The sequence below is a fragment of the Sphaerodactylus townsendi genome, linkage group LG03 (assembly GCF_021028975.2).
Source record: "Sphaerodactylus townsendi isolate TG3544 linkage group LG03, MPM_Stown_v2.3, whole genome shotgun sequence".
NCBI lineage: Eukaryota > Metazoa > Chordata > Lepidosauria > Squamata > Sphaerodactylidae > Sphaerodactylus > Sphaerodactylus townsendi.
The window spans coordinates 72,552,632-72,580,126 of NC_059427.1; the positions used below are offsets into that span (position 1 = coordinate 72,552,632).

The 27,495-nt window shown below is 45.8% G+C and overlaps 1 protein-coding gene across 1 annotated transcript in view; it reads right to left on the minus strand.

Annotated features, from left to right (window-relative positions):
- Positions 1 to 7,437: 7,437 nt before the first annotated feature.
- F12 (coagulation factor XII) overlaps positions 7,438 to 27,495 on the minus strand; it is a 28,213-nt gene continuing 8,155 nt past the window's right edge. The window contains exons 3-14 of the mRNA XM_048487220.1: positions 18,707 to 18,806; positions 18,234 to 18,304; positions 17,519 to 17,626; positions 16,466 to 16,600; positions 12,467 to 12,571; positions 11,749 to 11,923; positions 11,445 to 11,539; positions 11,084 to 11,357; positions 10,843 to 10,979; positions 10,076 to 10,219; positions 9,458 to 9,606; positions 7,438 to 7,593 (exon numbers count right to left, since the gene is read on the minus strand). Of these exons, the coding sequence (XP_048343177.1) occupies positions 7,438 to 7,593; positions 9,458 to 9,606; positions 10,076 to 10,219; positions 10,843 to 10,979; positions 11,084 to 11,357; positions 11,445 to 11,539; positions 11,749 to 11,923; positions 12,467 to 12,571; positions 16,466 to 16,600; positions 17,519 to 17,626; positions 18,234 to 18,304; positions 18,707 to 18,804 (1,647 nt within the window). The 5' untranslated portion in view covers positions 18,805 to 18,806. The remainder of the gene's footprint in view (positions 7,594 to 9,457; positions 9,607 to 10,075; positions 10,220 to 10,842; positions 10,980 to 11,083; positions 11,358 to 11,444; positions 11,540 to 11,748; positions 11,924 to 12,466; positions 12,572 to 16,465; positions 16,601 to 17,518; positions 17,627 to 18,233; positions 18,305 to 18,706; positions 18,807 to 27,495) is intronic.

Consider the following 27,495-nt stretch of genomic DNA (forward strand, 5'->3'; position numbering starts at 1 on the left):
AGATGATAAAAAGATAGGATTTTCGGACTGTAACCCAGAGATTTGTCCTGGCCTTTTAACTACTGGGTAAGCAGTAAACAAAGCTGCCCTGACTTTCCCTTTCCCCTTCCGTAGTTTTATTCTATAGTCCTTCCCTACCTATGTAGCAATCAAGACTCCAGGTGTATGCACAGCAGGTGGGGTATATACAAAGGAATGGTGAAAGTAAGGTTTGTGGCTCAGAGACCTTTTCCACACTTTTTACACGTGCCACACTGCCACACAGCAGCTATGGAGAACTGCTTCTAAAAAGAGAGAGAGAGCCCAAATGGCCTCAGTATCTGTGAATGTGAAGCAACAAAATAACTTACCTCCAGTGTGTTTTCGAGTGGAAAAACTGCTGTGTGTGGGGAGGAAGGACTCTTCTGCCCCACTGCACTATTCTATGCCCATTTGGGCTCTCTCTCTTTTTAGAAGCAGTTGCTGTGTAATTGCAGGAAATGCATGAAAACATGTAGAAAAAGAAAATAAATGGTTTGGCTCATTGCAGTAGAGAATTTTCTTTGCAGGCATAAAGACCTGGGTTCTGTCCTGAACATTTTTAGTTAAAAAGATCAAGTAATGGGTGATGCAAAAGGCCTTTGCCTACACGGCCAGACAGAACATACCAAGGCCTTAAGCTTTGTCAAGTTTCAGAGACCCCATAAAATTAGCCAAAAGTGATAATTTAGTAAGAGTTTTTCTATATTTAGAAAAAAATGTTATAATTTGAGGCCGTAACTGTAATTTAATTAGCTTGTCCACAAATTTAGCTTTCTGAGATGCAGGTGAGCTGTTTCCAGTCAGACCATTTTTATCTTGATAGACTAATGGTTTGACTCCGTAAGTCAGCTTCATGTGTGTGCCTTCCCAGCCATGGTTACCTTTCCTAATAAACTGTTAGCTTAGAGGAACCAAAGTTCTTTCTGGATTGTGATCCTGTTGACAGGATATGTTCCGATGCTGCCGGCAGAACTAGCAGCGTTTACATCACAGTAATTACAGATTTTGACATAGAAAAGGTTCTCAGAAACAGTCTACCTGTGACAGTCTATCCATCTTATCTGTGTACCTACATGCTGCCTAGGTACCCTTCTGTCCAGTCTCATTGTTGCAATTGGCTGTGGGACACCTCTGGTTTTCTGTGGAGGGTTTTCCAAGGACTGCTTTTACTTTGCACTGTTTGGCTTCTCTATTTTCTCCATCTATCCTTGGGACACCCTGTTGCAAAGAGTTCTGTCACTGAAAGAGCACATGGCATGAGAGATTATGTGGGTTTTGTGCTCTAAAGGATTGACCAAGAACAGTTTGTTGTTTGAAGCATGGCTTATGTGTCTGTGTGACTGTGCATCCCAGGCAAGAAGGTTGAGGTTACATTCAAATATTTGTCTTAATAACCCCCTCCCTCACTACAACTCTGAACTGAAGCCAGCTGACATGGACAAAAATAGGAGTGGAAGGGGCTTTGATGTCTGAGTGGATGGACAGTCCCCAAGGGAGCAGTATAGTTAATGGCAGAGCAAGGAGATAGGAAAAGCAATATGTTCTCAGGAAGTTCCTTGGCTACCCCTTGACCTTACTGTTATTCTCACATTCTTTCCCTGTTCTTGGTTGTTTCCCTGTCAAGGTGTTGGTTCAAATATGTTGTGGGCATGTCTATGGTGTCCAAGGCTAGAGACAGGAATTCTCTCTGAAATGTGCTTTGCAGTTCAGTTCATGGATCCAGCTCCAGTCTTGTAATGCAAAGAGTACCAAGGTCAATAACATAACAAGATGGGGCAAGATGACCCACAAGTCCTAATCCTTCCTCCCCTTCTATGCTCATCTGTTTCCTGTTCTATTCACCAAGCGGGGGGGGGGGGGGGGTTTGCAGCTGCAAATGGGTGCTTCATTAAGAGAGAGAACTTGTGCTTGGATTCTAGCCATATCATGATGTTGTGGTTGGGTTCCGTCAGGCAATAGCAAAGCCTTTTTTATTACTGTTTCTAAGGCAGCTGCAGGAAAGGCAAAAAGACAGACTGTCGCTTTGCCACAGATCTTGCATGTTCCCTTCTGTGGGGTGGCAAAAGGCAGGTCAGAGCCAAGACACAAAGGAGGGTCTACTGCAGCTGCTCAATTGACGTGAAGAAGTTCCCAGTCCAGGAGATGAGGCTGAGCAGGCTGTGATTGAAGCTTGCCAAAATGTGCAAAGTGGGAGATGAAAAGTAGACCTCAGAGAATTAGGATGGAGTACGTTGGGGCTCCGTACAAGCTGGGCTGGGAATCTAAAGCAATGCAGCTCACATCTGAGAGCTAAGCTGGCCACGATGCTTGGCTCAGACACCCAGAGGCCAGAGGCTGAGTAATTTCCCCAGCTTTGTGGCTCAAAATAGAAAAACTTGAAACAATGACCTTTCACCTATCTAAAAACAGCTGTCGGCACCATGGGAGCTGGATTCCACAAGGCTAGGGCCTAGCTCCAAACTCCAACATCCATTATATCTTCCAAGACCAGAGATGCTATAAGATAAGGAGCAGGCCTGGAACCACCAGGCTTCTTATAGAGATTTGTCTGATATCCATCACAGTTGTGGTCTGGTACAGACTATTAGAGTCAACTGTTTCTGCTCTCTTCCTGTGATTTCAACTGTGTAGCCAGGAGCTGCTAGTAACACTTTTTGCACTCTGGAACATTTAACTATAGTTAAACATGCAAGGCTGGAAACAGACAAAAGTTATTTTTTGGAGAACTGTGGGGCCTTTGAAAGGGGGCTGTTGTGTGTTTTCATTCATGTTTTGACTCTGGTAAATAAGTACTGCAGGATCCTGTGGAGCTTCATTATTGTTTAGGCTTTTCATTATTTGTTATTTGCTTGGAAGAAAGATGAACTTATATTTAAATAAATGAACTTGGGTGACGAAAAATGACAGTTAAATACATAGGAAACGAGCATATTTTTACCATCTCAAGACTCCCAAAAATCAGAAGTTGGATTTTGGGGGAATTCATATTTTGTGTTTAACAGTGGACCTCCGTCAACGTGCTGCCTGCAGAATTACAGTAGATTAACAACCCTGCTCATTAGCTATCCCAGGCAGGAGCATCTCCATGACAAAGCTTTAGTAGTTGGAATGGATACCTTTCTGGACCACAATAAGAACAGCTGCTTCCTCAGGTCCAGCTAGGTGGTGGCTGGAGATCCGCTATTATAATTAATATTCAGGTGACAGGGGTAGTTAGCGTGGTGGCCAAGTTTGCGGATGATACCAAATTATGTAGGGTGGTAAAAACCGCAAAGGATTGCGAAGAGCTCCAAGCGGACCTTGATAAATTAGGTGAGTGGGCTGAGAAATGGCAAATCCAGTTCAATGTAGCAAAATGTAAAGTGATGCACATAGGGGCAAAAAATCCAAACTTCACATACACTCCACAGGATCCTGCAGTACTTATTTACCAGAGTCAAAACATGAATGAAAACACACAACAGCTCCCTTTCAAAGGCCCCACAGTTCTCCAAAAAATAACTGGATAGCTTTAAAGGCAGATACTTGGGCAGATTTATGGAGGAGAAGTCGATCTATGGGTACCAATCTTGATCCTTGATCTGAGATTGCAAATGCCTTAGCAGACCAGGTGCTCAGGAGCAGCAGCAGTAGAAGGTCATTGCTTTCACATCCTGCATGTGAGCTCCCAAAGGTATCTGGTGGGCCACTGCGAGTAGCAGAGTGCTGGACTAGATGGACTCTGGTCTGGTCCAGCAGACTGTTTCTTATGTTCTTATGACATTACAGCTCTGAAGAAAAGAAGATTTGACCATGAATTGGCATTTTTCTGTAGCCTCAGCTGCACACAGTGAAGATGCTACTTTGGCCATGAGTGTTATAGTGGACAGTTCTACCTAGGGTTGCCAACCTCCAGATAGGGCCTGAAGATTTCCTGCTATTACAATTGGTCTCTAGACAACAAAGATCAGTTCACCTGGAGAAAATGGCTGCTTTGGAAGGCCTGGAAGGCATTCTGTACAAAATTATGCATGGGGTAGAAAATGTTGACATAGAGAAATTTTTCTCTCTTTCTCACAATACTAGAACCAGGGGGCATACATTGAAAATGCTGGGGGGAAGAATTAGGACTAATAAAAGGAAACACTTCTTCACGCAACGTGTGATTGGTGTTTGGAATATGCTGCCACAGGAGGTGGTGATGGCCACTAACCTGGATAGCTTTAAAAGGGGGGGGCTTGGACAGATTTATGGAGGAGAAATTCGATTTATGGCTACCAATCTTGATCCTCTTTGATCTGAGATTGCAAATGCCTTAACAGACCAGGTGATCGGGAGCAACAGCCGCAGAAGGCCATTGCATTCACATCCTACATGTGAGCTCCCAAAGGCACCTGGTGGGTCACTGCGAGTAGCAGAGAGCTGGACTAGATGGACTTTGGTCTGATCCAGCTGGCTTGTTCTTATGTTCTTATGTTCTTATGAACTCTATGCCAGTATACCCTACTAAAGTCTCTTCCCTCCCCAAACCCCACCTTTCCCAGCACTGGCATAATGCCCATTGGGCAAGGTGGGCAGCTGCCCAGGGCATCACCTTATGGGGGGCATCAAAATGCTGGGTTCGTTTTGGGGTATTTTAGTGGTTTTCCATTTTTGGCCTGCAGGGGGCGCAGTTTGTAGGCTAGCGGCACCAAAATTTCAGCGTATCATCAGGAGACTGTCCTTATGCTACCACCCCAAGTTTGAGTGAGGAGTTTGGTTTAGGAGTCCAAAGTTATGGGACTCCCCAAAGGAGAGTGCCCCTATCCCCCCCATTGTTTGGCCAATGGGAGCTAATAGGAGATGGGGGCTACAGTTTTGAGGAGTCCATAACTTTGGCACCCCTAGGAACCAAAGCTGCACCTAAAACTTGGGGGGGGTATGTCATTAGGGCAGTTTCCTAATGACCCTGAGAGTTTTGAGACTGTGCCTTCAGAAATGTGGCCCCCCCCACAGCCTGCAACCCCCATTGACAGCAATGCAGAAAACTCAATGCGGAATGAAGATTCTTGGGAAAATTTCTAGGATGTTCCTGCAGGGGGTGCATTTTTTTGATGTATTGGCACCAGCGCAAATTTCCAGGAGTATCATCCTTGGGAGATGATGGCACCCCCCCCAAGTTCCAGGGTGCAGTTTGGTTCAGAGGGACCAGAGATTATGGACCCTCAAGGCTGTAGCCCCATCTCCTATTAGCTCCCATTGGAAACAATGGGGATGCGAGGCCACCCAGCACAGGAGTCCATAACTTTGGACTCCCTTGAGACCAAACCTCACCAAACACTTCGGGGAGTAGCATAAGGACAGTCTCCTGATATGCTGGAAATATTGGTGCTGAGTAATATCTAAAAATGCGCTTTCTGCACGAACACCAATGTCCTGCAAAAGATTGCAAAAAAAAAAAAAAAAAAAATTGGTCATGGTGGAGTGGCCGCCCATGGGGGGGGGCGCATCCAACTCAGGTTTTGCCCAGGGCTACAGTTTGCCCAGGGCTGCCTTGTTATGCCCCTGTTTCCCAGGCTCCATCCCCAAAATCTCCAGTTATTTCCCAACCCAGAGCTGGCAACCCTACATTATAACCCTGAGTTCCTTTACCTTGCCAAACCCCCCCTCTTATTACACCCCCCCCCCATTATTTGGGAAAGTCCTAATCTGGAACTGGCCAACCCAGGCCCAGCTCAGCTGATTAAGATCTCTTCTTCCTGCCTGTCAACTCTGTGGCGGGATGCAGATTCTAAATCTGGCACAGATTGTACCATATTGCTGGTAACTGGAGCTCTGTTGTCATGAGTTTCCCTGGAAAACAAACCTCGATTCAGCAGTGACCATTAAGGCTTCATGTGGGTTCTGTCTTTCTGCTTCCTTGACAGCAGATCTTGTTACACTGTAGCATTCTCACATCTTTTCAAGATTACGCCAGTATGTCTCTGTGCCAGAAGGGGGTGTTAACAAATCAGTTTAATTCATCTAAGTGCAAATTGGCCCTTCGTGAGCTTGACTAGGGACAGTCTGAATATGGGCTGCCCTCTGGTGTTCAGAGTTATTTATAAATCTCTCCATTGTAACAAGTAGGGGCATAGAGGGGGGTGCTCTTCTTCATTCCTTATCTTTTTCTTCACTGGCTTATCCAAGAGGGACATAAATGCAAATATTCTTGAGTTATTCTCATTCTCTTGGCACTTCCATGCTAAAAGCTTTTCTGCCGAGTGCCACAATTGATCTTCCGTGGATTCTACTGAATGAGTCTTCAGTTTCCATGGCTCTATTCAGGGCAGATTTCAGCTTTTGGGAGGCCCTGGGCACAGAATTGCCATGGCCCCTCCTCTGCCCACCACAAGGCCCTGCTCGTATTCCCTCAAACCCATCCTCATGCCCCCTGCCTTCCTGTGTATCCTTTCCCTGCCTGGTAGCACTGGGCAGTATGTGCACCTGGGAGTACAGGGGATAGTGTGTGAGCAAGTGAATGGGGTGGTGATGACAGTGCTGGGCCTCCTGGAAGGCCTGAACCCTGGCAGCTGAGCAGCCCCACTTCTAATGCCAGATCCAGTTCTATGCACATAGACATTCCTATGCAGGCTCCCTTTCTCTCCCTCAGCTCCCTCAGAATGGCACAGTGGACTCCAGAGCATTAGAACATGGGGTATGCTGGAAACAGCTGTGCCAGTGCTTTGGATGGAAGAAGAAGGGCACAAAGAAGAAAGGGGGTCAAGACATGGACTTCATGGTCAATGACTTCATGGTCCAAGACATGGAGCAGCAGTGGTGTAGTGGTTAAGAGCAGGTGCATTCTAATCTGGAGGAACTGGGTTTGATTCCCAGCTCTGCAGCTTGAGTTGTGGAGGCTTATCTGGGGAATTCAGATTAGCCTGTGCACTCCCACACACACCAGCTGGGTGACCTTGGGCTAGTCACAGCTTTTTGGAGCTCTCTCAGCCCCACCCACCTCACAGGGTGTTTGTTGTGAGGGGGTAGGGCAAGGAGATTGTAAACCCCTTTGAGTCTCCTACAGGAGAGAAAGGGGGGATATAAATCCAAACTCCTCCTCTTCCTCTTGAATGCACGGATAATTAACACCTTTAAAACCTTTTGCAGGAGTACTAGTTTTGCTTAACAAATTCATGTATGAGTTGAAAAGTTAAATCACTTATCTTCTTTTGGAATGCCCAGATATAAATGTACTTTTTATAGGTTGGAAGAGATCCATCTGGTTTTGCCTTGAGTAGCCATTTGTGTGTGAGAGAGACATCAGTCACAATGGCACTAGTGTATCTCAGAAAAACGATGCACTCATAAGACACTGCTGTTGATTTATTTTTGTGATAACAAACAGGACCAACAGTTTTTGGACTGTACAATATTCATTGTCTAGCCTAGTGAGGGAGTTTTGCAGTCTCTCATTTGCTAGTGCATCTTGCTTTGGATCCAGTCAAGGTAGTGAGCAACATTGGTGTATACTCCAGGCTTGTTCTCTTGTGCGCAGCCTATGCCCCAGCTGACAATGCCACGCAGGGTGGCCTTATTGCGCTCCTCACACACTAGAGGCCCACCAGAATCTCCCTGCAGCACAGAGGAGAAAAACAGGTCAGCAGGAGCTACCACTACCATGGTTTGATATTTTATTAGTATGGTTGAAAGCTGTCATTCGGTGCTTTAGGATCTGATTAGCATCACTGCTTTCCAAAACCCACACAATAATTACAAAACTTTATAATCCTAGTTATAATGAATGAAAGAAGATTTTCAGTAACAAGCAATGTGGCAGGCTAAGAACAATGCTGTTGCCAAATGGCAATGCTGTAAATGTAATTACAAGTCTAACTCACATACTCATAGTTATCTAGGGCCCAAACTACACATGAAGTTGGAGATCAGCAATGAGATTCTTCAGTTTGTATGTAGAGATAAAAAGCATCTGTCTGTATTGGTGCTGGGGGTCGAAAATGGCCACTTAGCCTCTGTTAATCTCAGGAGGGGATAATACAAGCACAATATGTTAAATGTTTTTCCATCCCTACTTGGATTAAAAGTGGAGGGTAGGGGAATCACCAAAAATAAAAAGTGAAGCAGGGGGAAGTGTTAAGCCCTAGCAGTGTGGTTCCATATCCATCTTCTCCCTTCACATGCAAACATTCGTTCACAGGTTCAGATATTGTGTGGACCTCTAGCTAGTTTTTTGCAAGGACAGACTGTAAGTCAGGAATCTCTTTTTCATGACAAACCACCTGCCAAAATTTATGTTTCCAATATGAATATCTTCCCTCAGATAACTAGTTGTCAGCTACCACAACAAGTTTAGTCTGCCTTTCACTGATATATCTCTCAGGGATTAAATTGTCCACTGAAGGATTTGGCTGGTTGGATATGACTGCTTTCCATGCACAGGTTTTTTTTCCTTTTTTTTTGGCAAGGTAAGCTTATTAGGTAAGGACGGGGGGAATTAACAGCTACTGAAATGGTTTGAATTTCTGGCTAATAAACATTATATGAAATTGAGGACATTTTGGATAAGCCTAAACATACTATAAAGAGTGCACAAGTCAGTGCCTGTGTATGGGAATGAAATATCTGTGAGAAGGGCTGGGAGAGGTGTTAAGAGGAAAGCACTCTAACCTGGATTGCCCCAGGGTAGCCTGAGTTAATCAGTTCTCAGAAGAGAAGTGGGGTCAGCCATGGCTAGCACTTGCGTGGAAGAGTTCCAAGGAATACCAAGGTTGTGACAGGGAGGCAAGCAATGGCAAGCCATCTCTGAATGCCTCTTGCCTTGAAAATCCCACCAGGGGTTACCATAAGTCAACTGTGACTTGACCAAAAAAAAAAGTATGCTCATGGTTTGTCAAGCTCATGGTTTATCAAGCTCATAAGGTCCTGCCAAACCCCAAGCCCTTCCAAGATATTTGGGAAAGGAGTTTTACACTCCTATTTAATCTGCTGTTGAGCTCCCAAGCACTCCAACCAGAGGGGGAACTGCGCCCGGGGCACGTGTGTGCCCTGCGCCCCTGCTATGTCCCCCCCCCACTGGCACGTGTCCGGTGCAAGACACCCCCTCGCTCCCTGGGCACTACGCCACTGATTCTAACATACATATCCCAAGCACTCTAGCATACATATAGATGGATAGTGTGACTGAGATTGGCTGGAATATCCAAAGTCATCTGAGGAGAAATATAGCATGGCTCTTGACAACAGTGCAAAGTAAAACAATCAGGCAGTTTTAGGTATGCGGCTTCAATAGGACAGACAGTGAAGCAGAACATAAAGGCAAGTGGGTGGCCTGTAGCTTGATTGGATTCTCCAAATGTAGTAGCTTCATAGGAAAATCTACCAAAGCAGATTGCTGGCTCAACCCTAAACTTGGGCAGTAGGCATAAGGATGCCAGTGACATCCCCTGTTGCCTTGCCCTTTGTTTTCCGATGGGCTCACCTGGCAAGCATCACTTCGTCCATCCATATATCCAGCACACATCATTTCTGGTTTAACACGAGTCCCATGTACATTATGGGACTGACACTGTTCATGAGGAATGATAGGCACATCTGCCTCCTGCAGATACAGTGAAGGCTTGTCAGCTCCTGGAGGGAAAGAACAGGGCCCAGAGACACCAGTGCATCAGAACAAAATGTGGTCTGTTCATATCAAAGGGTGCTAGACAGCAGGAGTTTATGGCTGGGATGTCATGATTCTCCTAAAGATGGCTGGCATTTGTCTGGTTGAAATTAGAAGGTCGTGTGCATTGGCCTTGCGGCCGCAGAGAACACTCCTGCACAACAGCCATGTTTATTGGCTGCCTGTGCACTCATAGTACTGATATGAATAAAATCATCTTGGCTCTACAGGTGGAAAAGATACAGACAGGTTGCAGGCAGCTTATAGCCTCTTCTGCTTCCACTAAAATGAATGCCACCTTTGGAAATGTCTGAGGAGGGATGAGACAGCATCATACCTTTCACTGCAACAAAAACTGGTAGGTGATGGTGGACTTTAGGTTTGGATTTTGATAGAAAGGATACAGTCTTGTCACACTGTCTGCTTTCTTCTCACCTTCATACTGATGTCCCCAACCAGCAACCTGGCACTGATTGCCTTCCTCGTATACCTCCATGGAACTGGGCAGGCACACAGGTGAGATGGAGTGCAAAAACTCTGCACAGTGTCCTGGTGCACTTTCCTTCAGTTGTACCAGTGCTGGAAAGAGTGCAGGCATCAGGTTAGCATGACAGTCCCTTAGTACAGTGAACTGGGCTCAGGGGAAAGGATTCCTAGGGAAGTAGTGAGTGAAAGTGTTACTGTCCTTAGGGAGAATGACTGAACTTGAAACAGAGTTCTGGCATGGCCAAAATCCAGCAGTATACTTTCTATTCCCTTCTGGGACTGCAAAGCATGGATTGGAGGTATGTGTTCTATTAAGGGAGGAACCAGCTCTTCCTTTGATCCATGTTTGGTCCTACAACTGTATGGATTCTTTGCTCCCCTGAAAGGTTAAGGAAAAGCATTTCTGGGTGGGTTGAGTGGTACAGAGAGAACTAAAAAATGGCCCATAAAGAAGCCAGGCACAGAGGTGGGGCTATACTAGTGGTGGCGAACCTTTGGCACTCCAGATGTTATGGACTACAATTCCCATCAGCCCCTTCCAGCATGGCCAATTAGCCATGGCAGTGGCTGATTGTAATTGTAGTCCATAACATCTGGAGTGCCAAAGGTTCGCCACCACGGGGCTATACTGTGTATGTCCTGGGGCACAGGCAAGGATGAATGCACCATGTGTATGTGTGCATGTGTGTGTGGGAGACATAGGAATAGGTTCTCACCAATGTCATGGTGCTTGTTGATCTGAGAGTAGTTCTCATGCAATTGATACCCCCGTACTTGAAATCGGATGGAGCCTTTTGTGGTGACGTTGTAGAGGGTCTGGCCCAGCACAACTGAAATCTGGGAGACGTCTGGCCTAGAGTACATAATCTTTGATCAGATCAGAACCTTTCACCATCAGAGCTTGGTGCTGTAGATTCACTATCAGGCCTTTTAACTGTTCTGAGAAACAAGACTTGCCTTCTCTCCAGACAATGTGCGGCAGTGAGGATCCAACAGGAGGCAATGAGGCTCCCTCCACAGAATTGCTCCCCCACATACATGGCAGCCATGTAAGGGTGGGCATCAGAATGTGCCACCATGCCCCCCACCACACGACTTCGGGAGGCAGTCTTTGTATAGCGTTGTCCACACACCAAAGCTGAGCCAGCACTGGACTGGGTGCTACTGGTCCTGTCTGGGGACTCTGTTACTGGTTCCACATGCTTTTCCTCATTCATTGTAGTCTCACTGTCTGCAAAGAAAGCAGCATAGCACATTCATTTCTAGTTCAATCACCCACACCCCATTCATTTCATCCAGAGAGAAAGGCAAGCCTTACCATTAGCATGACAACGGGGGACATTGCAGAATCCCCAGCTGAGCTGCTTCTCTCGCAACACATAACACCATGGCTGGATGTCATTATCGGGGTTTCTGCAAAGTATCCAGTTCTGTCTCAAACAAGATCCACACTCAGCAAATATTATCCATTCCATCATTTGTTTCCATTCTTCCATACCACACTCCATGTTGCCATACCTGTGATTCTGCCTCAACCAGATAGTTCCATCATGTCTGTCCTGTTGTCTCTTACCCTGTTACTTGGTACGTATACCCACCAGGTCATTAAAAACGCAGCTCACCTGCAGAATGCATGTTCCCCCAGACCCAGACTGAGGGCATCTTCCAGAGTGTTACTGGAGAACTCATGAAACAGAGTGGGAGAGTCCCAAGGCAGGCAGGGCTCCTCTAAGAAAGTGAAGTGAGCCATACCTCGGTACAGGTGCCCATTCCCACTGTAGCAGGTGTGAGAGTGATCTAGGGAGCAAGAAGACTGGAGATTAAAATTGGCGGGGGTTTTGAACCCCCAACTTGCCCTTTCCAGGAAGATGACAACCTCTTCTCACCATCACATCATTCTGGGACAAGGCTGTGGGTCAATAGAAGGCTGTGGCCTTCCACTGTTAAAGGATCTCAGGCAGCAGACTGTGAAATACCTGTCTCTGCATGAGACCCTGAACAGTCACTGATCACAGCAATATGCAGTACTGAGCTGAATGGACCAATGGTCTGACTCAGGAGGAGGGCCAAACTGGATAAGATGCTAAGAGGCGTGTGTTGGAAGTGCCCAGCATTTAAAAAAATATATCAGGTATATGGAGGCCAGATTGAGATCAGGATCATATGCACGAGAAAGGGTGGTTTAAGCCCCACAGTCATTTCCCCAACTTCAAAGACTGTAGGTAGCCCAGATTTCCCCATTGTGATGAACATCCAAAACAAGATATCCATATAATCTGTGTTAGTCTCCCCAGTACTTTCCCCAATCTAGGCAATTGCTGCATTGGAGAATAGCCTTACCTATATCACATAGCGGTCCAGAAAACCTTTCAGGACAGACACAGACCCAACCATGCCTCAGCTGTATGCAGTGGCCTCCATTCAAACAAGGGTTTGTTGCACATGCTGTGTGTCACAGAAAAAAACACATGAATTTGCTACAGCCATCAAGTTCAAGGACTGCTTCAGTTGATAATTCAAGCCAGACTTTCCTTAATAGCCAGGCATGGATTTTATAACCATTACGGTTCCAAACTTGACGGAAATAAACCCCTCCTCTCAAAAGGGATTTAGGAAAGCGCTCCAAATAAAAGAAAGCGAACTGCTATAGAGAACGAAGCCAAGGACAACAGGAAAAAGAGCCACAGCTGAACATAAAGACACCGGTAAGAGACGCCAGGGACACGAGAGGAGAGGAGTATGGCGACGCGAAGGGGTCCATATGCGAATGAGAAGGGAGCTAAAGGAGTCATCCAAGAACTAGCAACACCCGAAAAGAACCCTGACTACAATGCAAAATTGGAACAACTTATTGAGCTGATTGTGACTTCCCAAAAAGACAACGCAATATACCATCAGGAAAATAAAGACAGGATGGCCAGACTGGAGACTGAACTAACTGACATCAAAAGAGAACTTGGTCATTTCAAAAAAATTGACGAGACATTAAAGTTAATGAAAGAAGGTTTGAAAGAACATGACACAAGAATAATTGACATAGAAGACAATATGGAGGCTGAGAGACTACTCCCTAATGACAAGAGAGCCTTGATAGCTACAATGGAGTATAAATAGAAATGTGAGAATTAGAGGAGTCACAGAGGTGGAAGGAAGTATTAATGGAATTAGTGCCGCGTTACAGAGTTTTGGGACATGGAAGAAGAGAATTAAGAGAGAAATAGACCCGTTTGTACAGGGGTGAACAAAGGGTAGCCAGAGATAAAGCATGAGGGACATCATCTTAAGTTCGTCCGGAAATGTTTGGAGATGAAATTACTGCGCTTCCATTCAAGACAGCGTTGGAAATAGATGGGAAGAGACTGATTATTTTAAAGAAGTACCTCTATCAATTCAACGAAGAAGAAAGGATTATAAACTACTTGTGGACATGTTAAGATCTAACAACATTACATTTAGGTGGTTAGTCCCAAGAGGAATATCCTTCATGTTAGAAAGGAAAAAGAACTATAATATTCTAACCGTTACCGTAAAAGAATTGCAAGAAGTTGAGAAAATTTCTAAGAGAGGGACCTTATTGGTATAGTAGCAAGGCAGTGGAGACAGATCTGATACACTTACTTATTTGGTGAATAAAATTTTGGGGCGTACATAATGGACAGAGTATCCTTTCCAAGATCCAAGAGGGAAAGGAAATTGGCAGATGAATATAAACAAATTATGGCTACATTGGACGAATTATCAGTCTAAGAGGAAACAATGTTGTAAAACCCACAATTTAGAATGTGGATTATGTAGCATCTTTTTTCAAGTTTACTCAGTCATAGTAAATGTACTTTGTTTGAATAGATGGTCTTATTTAAAGACTAGAATACTGTAGATAAAAGTTAAATTCTGAGGAATGAATGAGAAGCCGAAACAAAGTATACAAGTTGTAAGCTATTAGTAAGGATAAGATTGGAGAGGGAATACTTATTTTTTTTTAGGAGGAGACAAGTCTAAACTCACGTAACAGCCAGTTTGATTTAAGTTGTATTAAACTGATGTATATTTCTATATTTTATTTTAATGGAAGACCAATTTTATTAATTTCATTCTTTTCTGGCTGTAAGAGTGAAGATAACTATCAACAAAATGTATTTTTTTACTTTGTATTTTTTATGGAACACCAATAAAGCATTTATTAAAAAAGCCAGCCCAGGCATAACTTTCTCCTTTTTGTGTCTCATCTATAATGATCCTAACCCATTAAGCATCCCTCCTGCTCCACTCTTTGTAAGATTGCCTCATTCTTCTTCCTTAGTTCTTACACTATCTTATATTCTAGTAGCAGTTGGCAAAATCTTTGGATACTTAAATTCAGTGACTGGAGCTCTGAGCGTGAAAGACAGCTCTTTCTAAAAGTGTGAAAAGGACCCCAGGTTTGCAGAAAAATATTGTTATTGTTATTTAATTTGTTTAATATTACAGCTGCCAGTACTTTAGCTGGTTGTTGCTGGTTTCTCATTACAACTCATTACAACTTGAGCCTCAGTGTAGTATTCATGCGGATCCCAGTAGGGCTGCCTTCTAACCAACAAATGTTGATTCTGTTGATTTGAAGATGTTTTAATTGCCACGCCACCCTAGCGTTTGCGGAATGGCGCCAAGGGGGCCAATTACCACTGGGACAACCTCAGCTGGTTTATACCATAGTGAACATGTCTGGGATTTCAAATCATGGTATTTCAAGTATTAACCTACTCATGTTATTTTTCAATGAGGCCACAGATGTCTACTTTGGAATTTTCACTATGTCAATGATGGTTACTGTATTCTGGGTGTTTATCATTGTGATGTCCTGTGTGTTATGTGCCAACACTTTGTCTATTTGGATTCGAAAGTCCCACAAGATCTTGGCTTTCTCATTTTCTGTGACTTTCTCTAGACCAGGGGTAGGGAACCTTTAACACTCAAAGAGCCATTTGGACCCGTTTTCCACGGGAAAAGAAACACTTGGAGCCGCAAATAATTTTTGACATTTAAAATAAAGATAACACTGTATATATTGGTTTTTTTTACCTTTTACTCCGCTCATTCTGAGAAGCACATGGATGCGTCCGCCCTGCTGCCTGCAGGGCGGAGCAAGAATAGAACCAACAGCTTGGCCTCGCCGGCCGCCGGGAAAGCGCCTGCCCTGCTCAAATGGGGCAGGCGAGAGGGAGAAGCCAGCGGAGGGTGGAAGGCCCAGCCGGCCAGCAGGTAATTGATGCGCCACACTTCCACTGCCTGCAGGGTGGGCAAGGATGAAGCCGGTGGCTTGGCCTCGCTGGCCACTGGGAAAGCGCCTGCCCCGCTTCAATGGAGCTGGTGAGAGGGGAAGCCCGCGGTGCGGCGCGGCCGGCCTTGGGCAATTGGTGTGCCTGCCCTGCTGCCTGCAGGGCGGGCAAGGATGGGGCCAGCGGCTCGGCTCGTGGAGGTATAGTGCAAGGGCAAAAGAGACGCATGTGGCTCTCGAGCCGCAGGTTCCCTACCCCTGCTCTAGACAATGTTTCCACCAGTTTTTAGCTCTCCTAATGTTGTAATTCTATCATAAATTCCAGTGGATCATCTTGGCCACCAAGTTGTGACTCTGTATTCAGTCTGGGCTATCTTTTTGCAGCAGCTGAGAACATGATCTACAATTTCATCAGCTTCTTTGCACAATCTGCACTTTGCGTTATCTGAGGATTTTTTGATTCTCACCTAGATCGTCCTAATGGCGACTAATGGCGACTAAAATCGTATTTGTCCTAATGGCGACTAAAATCAGTTATTCACTTTCCTTTGTCAGAGTTCCAGTTGTTAACCGCAGTCAGGTCTTTTTGTTATCTACCTTGTCCTTGATCTTCTCGGCATCCAAATGAGCCTGTGTCTAGTTTATAATTCCCGTGGTGTACCTGATGACAGGTATGGCACAGGTGTTTATGGCATTAATGGTATTCTTGCCATTTAATTTGGATTATTTTCTGACCTGGAAGCCCTGTCCATAATAATTGGTTGCCTGCAAGCTGATTTTAAATATTTATTTTATTTTTTAAGATTTCTACCTTACCCTTTCCTGGCACAAGCCATGTTCAGGGCGGCTAACATAATACCACAATTTGTGCATTAAAACCATCATATATAATAGGAATTCAAGGAACAGGAATGAGCTCTACTTGGGAAATGGCACCTGGGGAAACTGTTAAATACCCCTGTCCTTGCTTTGTGACTCTGATCTAAATTCATGTTTCCCACTCCAGGCATTACTTAATATTTTGTGGCCTAATCAACAAATCTCTCCTGCCCCCTTGCCCCCAACCTGATTCTTCTAGATCTGACCCTTTCCATGCACAGGCTTGCAAACAATCTTCTTCTTTCCCAAACAACGACACTCCTCCAGTCCAGCAGGCTGATGCCGCAGCCAGGTCTCCTTTTCACCAATGTGGAGGCGCCCCGGAGATTCAAAGCAGCTTTCTACAGAGCAAGATTACAAGGTCATACCCACATCGCACAATTCAACTTGCCCTCTGGAAACAGCCAAACAGCAATAATTGCAGTTCCTCATTTATAGCAATCCCTTGCCCGCCCACCCCTCCTTTAGCATACAATACATGACAGATTCCAAAGTTCCTCAGAGCTGCCAGTACTTCCTCGTGGTCATTAAGAGCTTAATTTGGTCAATTTGGCACCAGGATAATAAGATGGGAGTGTCAGACTTGATGATGGGACTATAAAGTCCAGTGGAACACATTATAATGGAGGAACAGCTCTCAGCTGTCATGTCCCTGGACTGTTCAATAATGAGACTTCATATTTAAAAGATTTCCTTTGTTGAAAACAGAATCAGGATTAAGCATTTAGACTTCCATTGACGGAGCCAAAGATTAAGCTTCCATTATACCCTCACTTTATTCCCTCCCCTTCTATGTCGCCTGACATCTTAAGTGCCAGTTCCTATGGGGGTGCAGCACTCCTCCATTCTCATGAGAAGGCGGAGATTTGGCCTTCACCAAAACAAAGCAACCCATACTCCCCAGTGCTTTGAAGCGCAGAAGTCAGCAGCTGCCTAACGAGCTGATTAGCCCATGTCTAGAAGCAAAACTAAAAAGCAGGCAAGAGATAACAGTCCCAATCAGAGGATCCCACATCCCAGCCAGGAGACACAACGGGATCAAGCCAGAACAGGACCAGATCATGACATCAGCCATTCAGTTTGGTGCACTGTATGCTGAGGTCTTTGCCCCAGGGAGAAAGCCAATGATGACAAATTTACCCTTGTGTAAAGATGAAGGTGTTGTTGCTCATAATTTGTTTGCCAAATTATTAAATGCTAGCATTAGGCTATGAGGAAGCCAAGCAGGGCCCATAGTTCCAGGATGCAGTCTTTGTTACCTTTCTCGCAATGTTTCCCATAGAAACCAGGATTACAAACGCAATGAAACCCAGTTCGCCGAGCTTCACAGATTGCTCCATTTTGGCATGGGTTAGGGTCACAGTGTCCTGCAAAAAAGATGGCAAGAGTCAATATGCAGTAAATCTCAGAATTATGGCTATGTGGCCACCACAGTAAGAACTGGGCACCACATGCCATTGGTCATTAGGATAGCACTGCTGGTGACCCCATGAATGTGGTACTTCTTTTAAGAACTTTAAAATGGCCTGCTGGATCAGACAAATGGTCCGCCTTCTCCAACATCCTATTTCACATTGTGGCCAACCAGTTGCCCATGAGGACCAACAAACGGGGAATGGAGGTCAAGGCCTTCCTATGATGTTGCCTCCTAGCACTGATATTGGGAGATGTCTTAACTCTGAATGGGGAGATTTTCTTACTGACTCATCCAATTTAGCTGCAACCAGACCAAGTATGAAAGTGCACAGATACCTTAACTCTGCTGCTGGAGTTGGCTGAGTTCATAACTTGATGCTCCATTGAGGCATCAATTTCACAGGAAATGGAGTTGTTGATTTCTGAAGACAAAGAAGCACACAAAAAGAGATGAGTAGGAAGGGAGGTAGAACTGGAGGTCACCAAAGCACTATAGAGAGAGAGATCAGCCCTTATGGCAGCTATTGCTAGATTGGCTTCTTCTCACCAATGACTCACCTCTTGGCCTCTCCTCTTTCCCACAGTACTTCCACTGGTGGTCTCGGTCATAATTCTCTGTGGTGGCACACCTGATAGGGAAGACTTTGAGAATCAGGAAACCAATATTTGGAAGCTGGAGTTAACCCCAAATGGAAAGTAGCAAGTGATGACTTCCCCATATGCCTCAAGAGACAGGTCTGGCCAGGCCCATGATGGCCCCTCTTCCCTTACACATGCTTTGGAGAGCAAGGCCTCAGTTAGAGCATGTACTCAGCTTGCAGAAGATCCCAGGTTCAATCCCTGACCTCCCCACTTTTTAAAACAATCCATGCACAGCATTGTGAAAGACTTTGCCTAGAAGCCAGGAGGACTGCCACCAAGCACAGTAGACAGTTCTGAGCTACATAGACCGGTGGGATGACTCAGTATAAGGCAGCTTCATAGGTTGATACACCACTCAGCAATCTCCATTCTACCTTACAGATTCTTACCAGGGCTCAGGATGAGAAAAGCTGCCTGGAATGCAGGAATAGTGCATTTCACCATGATAGCGAAAAGGGAAATGGCAGGGCTCCTCACTGGGAACCATCTCTGCAAGGCAAAAGGACATGAACTGCTTAGAGTGAGGGTTGTGAACACTGCATCAAGAAGGAATATAAAAGCTGACACATGGCCATTCCATTCTTCCTGCTCTTGCTTACCACCATGTATCTGGGATGTAAAAGAAAACCCTTTTCAAAAAAACATGAGTCTCATTGAATTGTGGGTAGTGGTTTGAAATCTAAGATTTAGGGGATGAGGAACTATTCCTCCTAGCATTGTATTATTACGTAAACAGAAAATCACAACATCATTAGAGGCAGTAATAACATTTCATCCAGATACATAGTAAGTGATTGACAGTGCAGAGTTACATCCCTCTAAACTTGTTGCAGTCAAAGGGCTTGTGAGAATGTAACTCTGCTAAGGAGGCCAGAGGCCTCTAGACCAGGGATAGGGAACCTTTAACACTCAAAGAGCCATTTGGACCCGTTTTCCACGGGAAAAGAAAACACTTGGAGCCGCAAATAATTTTTGACATGTAAAATAAAGATAACACTATATATATAGGGGTTTTTTTACCCGCTCATTCTGAGAAGCGCGTGGATGCGCCCGCCCTGCTGCCTGCAGGGCGGGCAAGGATGAAGCCGGCGGCTCAGCTTGTGGAGCCACAGTGCAAGGGCAGAAGAGCCGCATGTGGCTCTCGAGCCGCAGGTTCCCTACCCCTGCTCTAGACAGTTAGTGGTATAACAATAATGTAGAAGTAACTTATTTTAAGAATCCTTTTTTTTCTTATTTAACCCTCAACCATTTCCCACATGTGGCTGTATGTGTCCCCTGCTGAAATTAAGTCTCTCATTGGTTGCCTGCATCAGGGCAAAACCCCAGATTCTGATTTAACCCTAAAGGAAATATTTAGAGGGGACCCTTGTTGGGGGGCTGGTGCTCGTGCTCCTGTTTTCACCCAGACCAATGCTTCAGGAGCCATCCCAAGACATGCCAAAATAGTTCCAATCATTAAAAAATGTCAGCATTCTGACCCAAATTGCTGTTGCCTACTCAGCCCATTATCGTCTTTGGGCAAACTCTATTCTTCATACTTGCTAAGGAAATTGCTTGATTGGATTGAGAGAAATAGTGACTGTGGCTGAGAATTGATCAGTTTTAGAAGAGGATGGTCTATTGGTACTTTCACATTTAGCAGAGAAATATTCCTCCCCTCCCAATGGTGCTCTATATGCTTGTTTCATGAATCTTAAAGGAGGCTTCAGTGCTATTCCTAGGGGGAAACTCTGTATTAAATTATCTAATTACAGTGTGAATAGAAGATTGTTATGGCTCATTTCATATGAATCTTACAGCTCAGGTTTGCTGTGGTGACCAAGGGGAATTGACCAAGCCTTTTGACTTGGTGGGGGAGTTAGACAAAATTGCCCTTTGGCTCCTTTATTGTTTAATTTATATTTGAATGATTTAGCAGTGAATTTTCAAGAGGTTTCTCATCCACCAAAGAAAACAAACCATAGTGTTCCAATATTATTTTACACTGACGACACAGTTCTTTTGCCTTGTACAAGAGCTGGAGTGCAAAGATTATTGCACATTTTTTTCTGAATATTGTTTTAGGGGCCTACACAGAGTGGGTCAGTGCATCCAAGACCCCCTCCATCTGAGCCTGCCCTTTGATGGCACTCTATGCCATGCCAAGCAAAGCTTCAAGCTGGCCTGACGCTCCTGAGATGGTGGCAGGCCAACCTTCCATCTACTGATCCACCTGGGAGGTCACTCGTGGTAACCCTCCAGATGCTCCCACTTGATGGCTGCCTACATGGATAACAGCATCATGGGGCTAGGCTGGGCTAAGCAAGGGCCCATGCCTGAGGCCCAGTAATGGGGCCAGTGTCACTGTCCATGGCAGGAAGGGGAGTGGCCAGAGGTAACCAAAGGCACACAGAAGTAGCCAAAATAGGAGAAGTGCTGGTATCCTACAATGTGGAGTCAGCTCACAGGGACCAGGGCCATTTTAACCCATGGCAGTTTGGTCCAGCCTTGCAGGGAGACTAGCTGTTGATTGGCATACTAATTCCCCAGGGGTCACATCCTCTGGCATCACTCTCTTCTATGTAACAATAACCCACAAGAGCTTTTCCCCTCGCATCAGCCAAAGAGCAAAAAGCAACAAACAGCACTACAACAAAGGAACAGCTCCCCTTCACCATATCACAGTGGTGGCAAACCTTTGGCACTCCAGATGTTGTGGACTACAATTCCCATCAGCCCCTGCCAGCATGGCCAATTGGCCATGATGGCAGGGGCTGATGGGAATTGTAGTCCATAACATCTGGAGTGCCAAAGGTTCGCCACCACGGTGCTAGGGTCTTAGCCAATTTGGGTGCCAGAACCCAGGCCTCAAGCCCATCCGGTTCCAGGTGTTACAAAGAGGTAGCATGTTTTCCCCTTGGGTTGTAAATGAGCTGACACTGTCTATCTGGTTATTTTTACCACAATCTGTCAGTCTCTGGGAGTCCAACTTAGCCTCCATAACTGTGATATCATATCCTGACCAGCTGCCCCTCATTCGTAGCAGTTTTATTGTCTGTGAAATGCTGTGTGCTTTGGTGAGCAACTTCTCATGCTGAAACTTTTCATTTTTAGCTAATGACTACTGATTTTTTTTTTACATTCTAAACAACTTATTTAATATTATGGCCTATTATGCATGGCGAGCTTGCTGCGGTTCCAAACAGAATTTGCTGTGGAATCTTTTGTTTCGGAGCATGTTGGTTATTATTAGCCATTGTCCCTTTCCTCCCACCGTTTCTCATCCTCTTTGAAGTGAGGCAGGCTGGTGGGGTTAAGCGGGTGAGGGGATCTGCCATTTTAACATGTCACCAATGGAGAAAAAGCACTAAAAAGCCCCCTTTCACAGAAGCATAATTTTTCCATTGGTGCGCTGCATTTATATTGATACTAGTGGGCCCAGGGAGGGGGTTTCGGAAGGGCAGCACAGCTCACTGGAGTGGGATCTTGACTTGAGCGCGTCTGAGAAGCCCGTCCGGGGGGTGAAGCAACCTTGAGGAGGGTCCCGTCCCAGGGCCACCGCCTGGGTAAGTGGCTCGTGCTCGGCTGGGTTGGGGACGTCTCGTCATGGCTGACCAGGGGGGGTTAGGAATGGAAGGGAGGAGGGAGGGGAGAGGGCTACCATGTGCTTCCTGCGGCAGGATTGTGAACACTCCTTCCTTTCCCTGTGGGCGGCAGCAGGCGGTGTAGCACAGCAGGCACACACATGGCGCTGCGAAGACTGGCGGGCTCTGATTGGTCCGCCATGGATTTGGGGAAATGCGTGTTCTACCGGACTCTGGTGTGACCTGCAAGTCCGGTGAAGGTCGCAAAACCTGCCTGCCAGGCGAACGGACGTCATGTCAAAATTTGGGAGCAATCGGTCCAGCCGTTTCGGTGTTAGGGCATGACTAACAAAGTCACAGTTAGCTTTTTATGGATATAGACTAGTGGGGCCCGGCCATGCGTTGCTGTGGCAGTTGTCCTTCTCATCAGTCTGCAACCCACACAGTTGTCCATGCAGGTCCAATGATTTGCAGCATAGCCTTTTGGGGTGGTCAAATGGAATCCCTCTTTCCCTTTTCAATTCACATTGTTATATGGTGGTGTCTTGTTTTTTAGTTCCACATTCCACAACGGAACTGTCCAGAGTGCGAATCCCGCTGTCCATGAGGCTGGTTGACACACATAGTCCTGGTTTGGGTAAGGCAGAACTGGGGCAAGGAGGCTATCCAAGTCAGGGAGCAGAGGCAGGGTGGTGAGGCACTCAGATTGAGGCCAGCTCCCTGGGTTTTTAAAGGGCCACGTGCAAAAGAAGCGGAGCCAGTAGTGTTGGTTCATCCCCACCCCGCAGATTTTCTTAGAAGAAAAAGGCAAACTGCAGCTCGCTTTTAGTAAAAGAGAGCTGTGGTGAATATGGGTGAGGAAGTGGGTAAGTGGTGGTTGGATGTGAGGGAGGGCAGAATGAGGTGTGTGAGGATGAGCTGGATGTGTATTGTGTGGTAGCAGTGGGTGAGGCACAGAGAGTGAAATTTCCTGTGTTTGGGGGGGGGGAACCCCACCTGACGTCTCACATGGCAAAGTGTGTATGTGTTTCACTTCCACTCGTATTACCTATCAGTACTACCTATTTACTGTTTTCACTGCTCATCTCTGGCCATCTGCACGAACATTCTAAGCCCTCATACCAATCCCTCAGGCCACAGACAGACAGACTGCACGAACATTCTAAAGGTGACAGTTAAACCCAGCCAGCTTCATGGCCTGGTTCACCAGGAAAAAGACATTTTACCTGGCTCAGGTATGGACTTTCGGCGATTTGAAGGTCCAATTACCTGCCCAGAACAGGGAGGAACGTCATGTGAAAATTTGGGGGCGATCCGTCCAGCCGTTTCGGCGTTAGGGCGTGACTAACAAAGTCACTGTTAGCTTTTTATATATATAGATATTTACATAAAACATTTGAACAAGGGATCACTGTTTGTTCAGTGCTGGATCACTGATTCTCATCTATGGCGGGAAAGGTGGGGGGAGTAATTGTGGTGCACCAACCACAAAGGGTCAATGTGAGCTGCCTTCTGTGAAGCTCTCCAGATTCAAAATAGTCCCTTCCCCACTGTGCCAGTGAAGTCCTGGCGTTTAATATTGTTAAAAGGAAGGAGGCAAGAGGGAGGGGGTTGAGGGGAAAGGCGTGGAAAGACAGCACGAGGGAGTGGAAGGGGTAAAGCTAGGTGGGCTGGCCATGGGCAGAGGAAAGATGTGTGGGGCAAAACTGTGCTCACGGGCAAATCTGTTCTGGCCACAGACATTAAAGTCCTCCTTCTTTTGGCCCTAAAGAATAAAGTACTACTTTTTTCTTTTTTTGAGAGATTTTGCAGCTTAAGCCTGATTGAGCATTATGCCGCCAGAGTTAGGGTTGCCAACTCCAGCCTAGGAAATTCCTAGAGATTTGGCGATTGTGCCTAAGGGAGAAATGTACAGATTTCACCTAGAATCTGTGGTAAACCATACAGTCTACCCGCTGCTGCTGTCATTTTCTCCAGGGGGACTGAACTTTGTCAACTGGAGATCTGTTGCAATTCCAGAAGAATTCCAGGCCCCACGTGGAAGTTGGCACCCCTACCTCAGAGATGCATTTTCTTCACACAGGAAAGCTGTAGCAAGATATTTTGCAATGAATGATTAGAAACACATATCAAGTTCAGCAGGGTTAGCATCTAATCTTTTTCCTCCCCACCAATCTATTCCTGAGGCAATTTCCCTACAGCAAACAATTGCTGGGGCAGCCAAATAGAGCAAACATCTGACTCTGGATTTCTGACCAGTGCTCTAATTTGTCAGTGGTAACATTCAGGGGGAGAAAAAAATGCAAAGGAGAAAAATCCCTGGTAGAGCAGTCTTTTTCTGTTAAATGATATTTTCTGTGGTGTATATATTGTATATGTTAAAGTGGAACAGTCCACTCCCCCCTCTAGTTCCTGTACCTAAACCAAGCTTCCTAGGAGGCGAATCCGAGGAACTAGCGAAATAAAGTGGTAGACAAGGAAGAAGTTCTGGCAGCCATTGATAAACTAAATGCTACCAAATCCCCTGGCCCAGATTGCATTCACCCAAGAGTTCTTAAAGAACTCAAGCATGAAATTGCTGATCTTCTCACTTTAATATGCAACTTATCCCTGAAATCAGGCTCCATCCCTGAAGACTGGAAGATGGCCAATGTCACACTAATCTTTAAGGAAGGATCTAGGGGGGACCCAGGAAATTACAGGCCAGTCAGTTTGACATCTGTTCCTGGTAAATTAGTAGAATCTACTCATTAAAGATAAAATATGTGGGTAAACATATAGCAGGAAAGCAAGACTCTGCTGAGAAAGAGGAGTCAAAGCATTTTGGCTTTTGCAGAGGCAAATCCTGTCTTACAAACTTACTAAAGTTCCCCTTTGAGGGTGTAAACAGGCATGTGGATAAGGGAAACTACAGGCCGATGGACATTGTCTACTTGAATTTCCAAAAGGCTTTTGACAAAGTCCCTCACCAGAGACTATTGAGAAAACTCAGCAAATCAAGGAATAAGAGGAGAGTCCTCCTACTCAGGATTAAAAACTGGTTGAGAAACAGGGAAGCAAAGAGTGGAGTGTAAATGGGAAATTCTCACAATGGAGAGAATGTCAGGAGTGGGTTGTCCCCTAAGAATCCAGTTTTGGGACTGAAGTGCTCTTTAACCTATTCATAAATGACCTGGAAGTAGGTAGGGTGGGTAAGCGTGGTGTGACATTAGTTTGCATAGATGATACCAACATTTTGTAGGAAGATTAGGTGAGGCAACATGCGAAGCGGATTGCAAAGAGCTCCAAGCAGACCTTGAATAAATTAGGTGAGTGGAGCTAGGAAAATATGGCAAAATGCAGTTCAATGTAGCAAAATGTAAAAGTGATGCACATGAGAGGCCAAAAAAAATCCAAGACTTCAAGCACCTTACACGCTACAGAAGGAGTCAATGCTCATCAAGTCAGTCAGAACCATTCAGAAAGAGGATTTGGAAGTCTTAGGTTGATGGGGAAGTTCCAGCCGGGAATGCGTCAACCTCAAGTGCTATAATGGCTAGCTGTGAAAAAGGCAATGACTCTAATAACTGGGGATAATTATGGAAAAGAATTGAGAATAAAACTGCTAAAAGATTGCTCCATTGCTTGCCTTATATGAAGCGGCCGTGGTGCGTCTGTACTTGGAGTTACTGTGTTCTAGTTCTGGTTGCCACACATCCCCTCAAAAAGGATATCATGAAGAGACAGAAAAAGTGCAGCATTTGAAGCGCCAACGAGGATAATTGAGGGACTAGAAGCCTTCCTTATGAGGAGAGAGAGCCTGCAGCGTTTGGAGACTCACTTTGAGTTTGGAGAGGAGACGCTCTGAGGGGAGATATTATGGATTAGAAGTCTATAAAATTCATGCATGGGGTAGAAAATGTTGACAGAGAGAAATTTTTCTCTCTTTCCTTCACAATACTAGGAACCAGGGCCACGCTACATTGAAAATGCTGGGAAGAATTGGGACTAATAAAAAGGAAACACTTCTTCACTTGCAACCTGGTGATTGGTGTTTTGGAATATGCTGCCACAGGAGGTGAGTGATGGCCACTAACCTGGATAACTTGTAAAAGGGACTTCCGGGACAGATTTTATAGAAGGGAGAGAGAGTCGATTTATGGCTACCAATCTTGATCCTCTTTGATCTGAGATTGCAAATGCCTTAACAGTCCAGGTGCTCGGGAGCAACAGCCACAGAAGGCCATTGCTTTCACATCCTGCAGGTGAGCTCCCAAAGGCACCTGGTGGGCCACTGCGAGTAGCAGAGAGCTGGACTAGATGGACTCTGGTCTGATCCAGCTGGCTTGTTCTTATGTTCTTATGTTCTTAATTGTTGTGTGAGTTGGTAATCTTCATGTGGTGAAGTTCCTGCTGAGTTCTGTCTATTGGTGAGGGTTAAGGACTGCATGAGCTGCCTTGCCCTAAAACAAGTTGCTAACATCTTTCTTTTCTGGTGAATAAATGAATGTAATTTCTAACACACCCATCTTTGCTACATGAACATAAGAACAGGAACTTGAGTGAGTGCCTTATTCATCACCTGCAAGCAAAAGGGAATAACATGTGGTGTCAGAAGTGGTCCTGTTTTTCCTTTGGATCTCCATCACCCTTTAAGAACATTCCTGATTACATTCTTTGTTCAGTAAGAGAGTATTTCAAGCCTTTGGGTTTATCCTTTGTATGGAATTTAGGAGAAACTGGAGATGATGGGAATATAAATGAAAAAAATGTACCTAGCAGCCACAAAGATTGAAGAAGATTCTGAGCATTATAAAATAGCTGTCTTTTTTCACTGCACAGAAGAAAAAGCCATTGAGATTTATAACAATATGCAAGGCATATGCAGACCATCTCCTGACCTGAATGGCCCAGGATAGCCTGATCTTGTCAGATCCCTCAAGCAGGTCAGCCATGCCTAGTATTTGGATGGGAAATAAGCAAAGAAATTCAGGGTTGTTATGCAGAATAGCAAGCCACCTCTTGATGGTTTCTTGTCTTGAAAACCCTACCGGGTTTCCGTAAGCTGGCTTCAACTTGAAAGCACTTTACATACCCATATGCAGACCCTGACAATCAAGCTTAGCAGTGATTTGAACAGCCTTCAAATCATACTATATCAGGGGTCGGGAACCTTTTCCCCTCAAAGAGCCATTTGGCTCCCCCTCCCCTGCTCCCCCCCACCCGCTCGCTCGCCCCCCCCGCTCCCCCGCCCACTTGCTCGCTCGCGCCCCCCCCCCCCGCTCACACACCCCACGCCTGCAGGGCAGGCATAGATGGGGCAATATTTTGGCAACGGCTCGGCCCTGCTCGGCTTGCAGGGCGGGTGAAGAAAGGGACCAGGCGGCTTTCACGGCTGCGCGGCCGCCGGTCGGGCGGTGTCGCCCGCCCTGCTCCAGCGCCGGGTGAAGAGCCCGGCTGGCTTTCGGCCTTGCCGGCCGCCGGGCGATTGATGCGCCCGCCCTGCTCGGCGCAGTGGAGGCCCGGGTGAAAGAGGCCCGGTGGCTTCCGGCGGCAGGAAACCCCGGCCGCCGGGCGATTGATGCGCCTGCCCTGCTCCTCGCAGGCCGGGTGAAGAGGGGGCCCGCGGCTCGGCT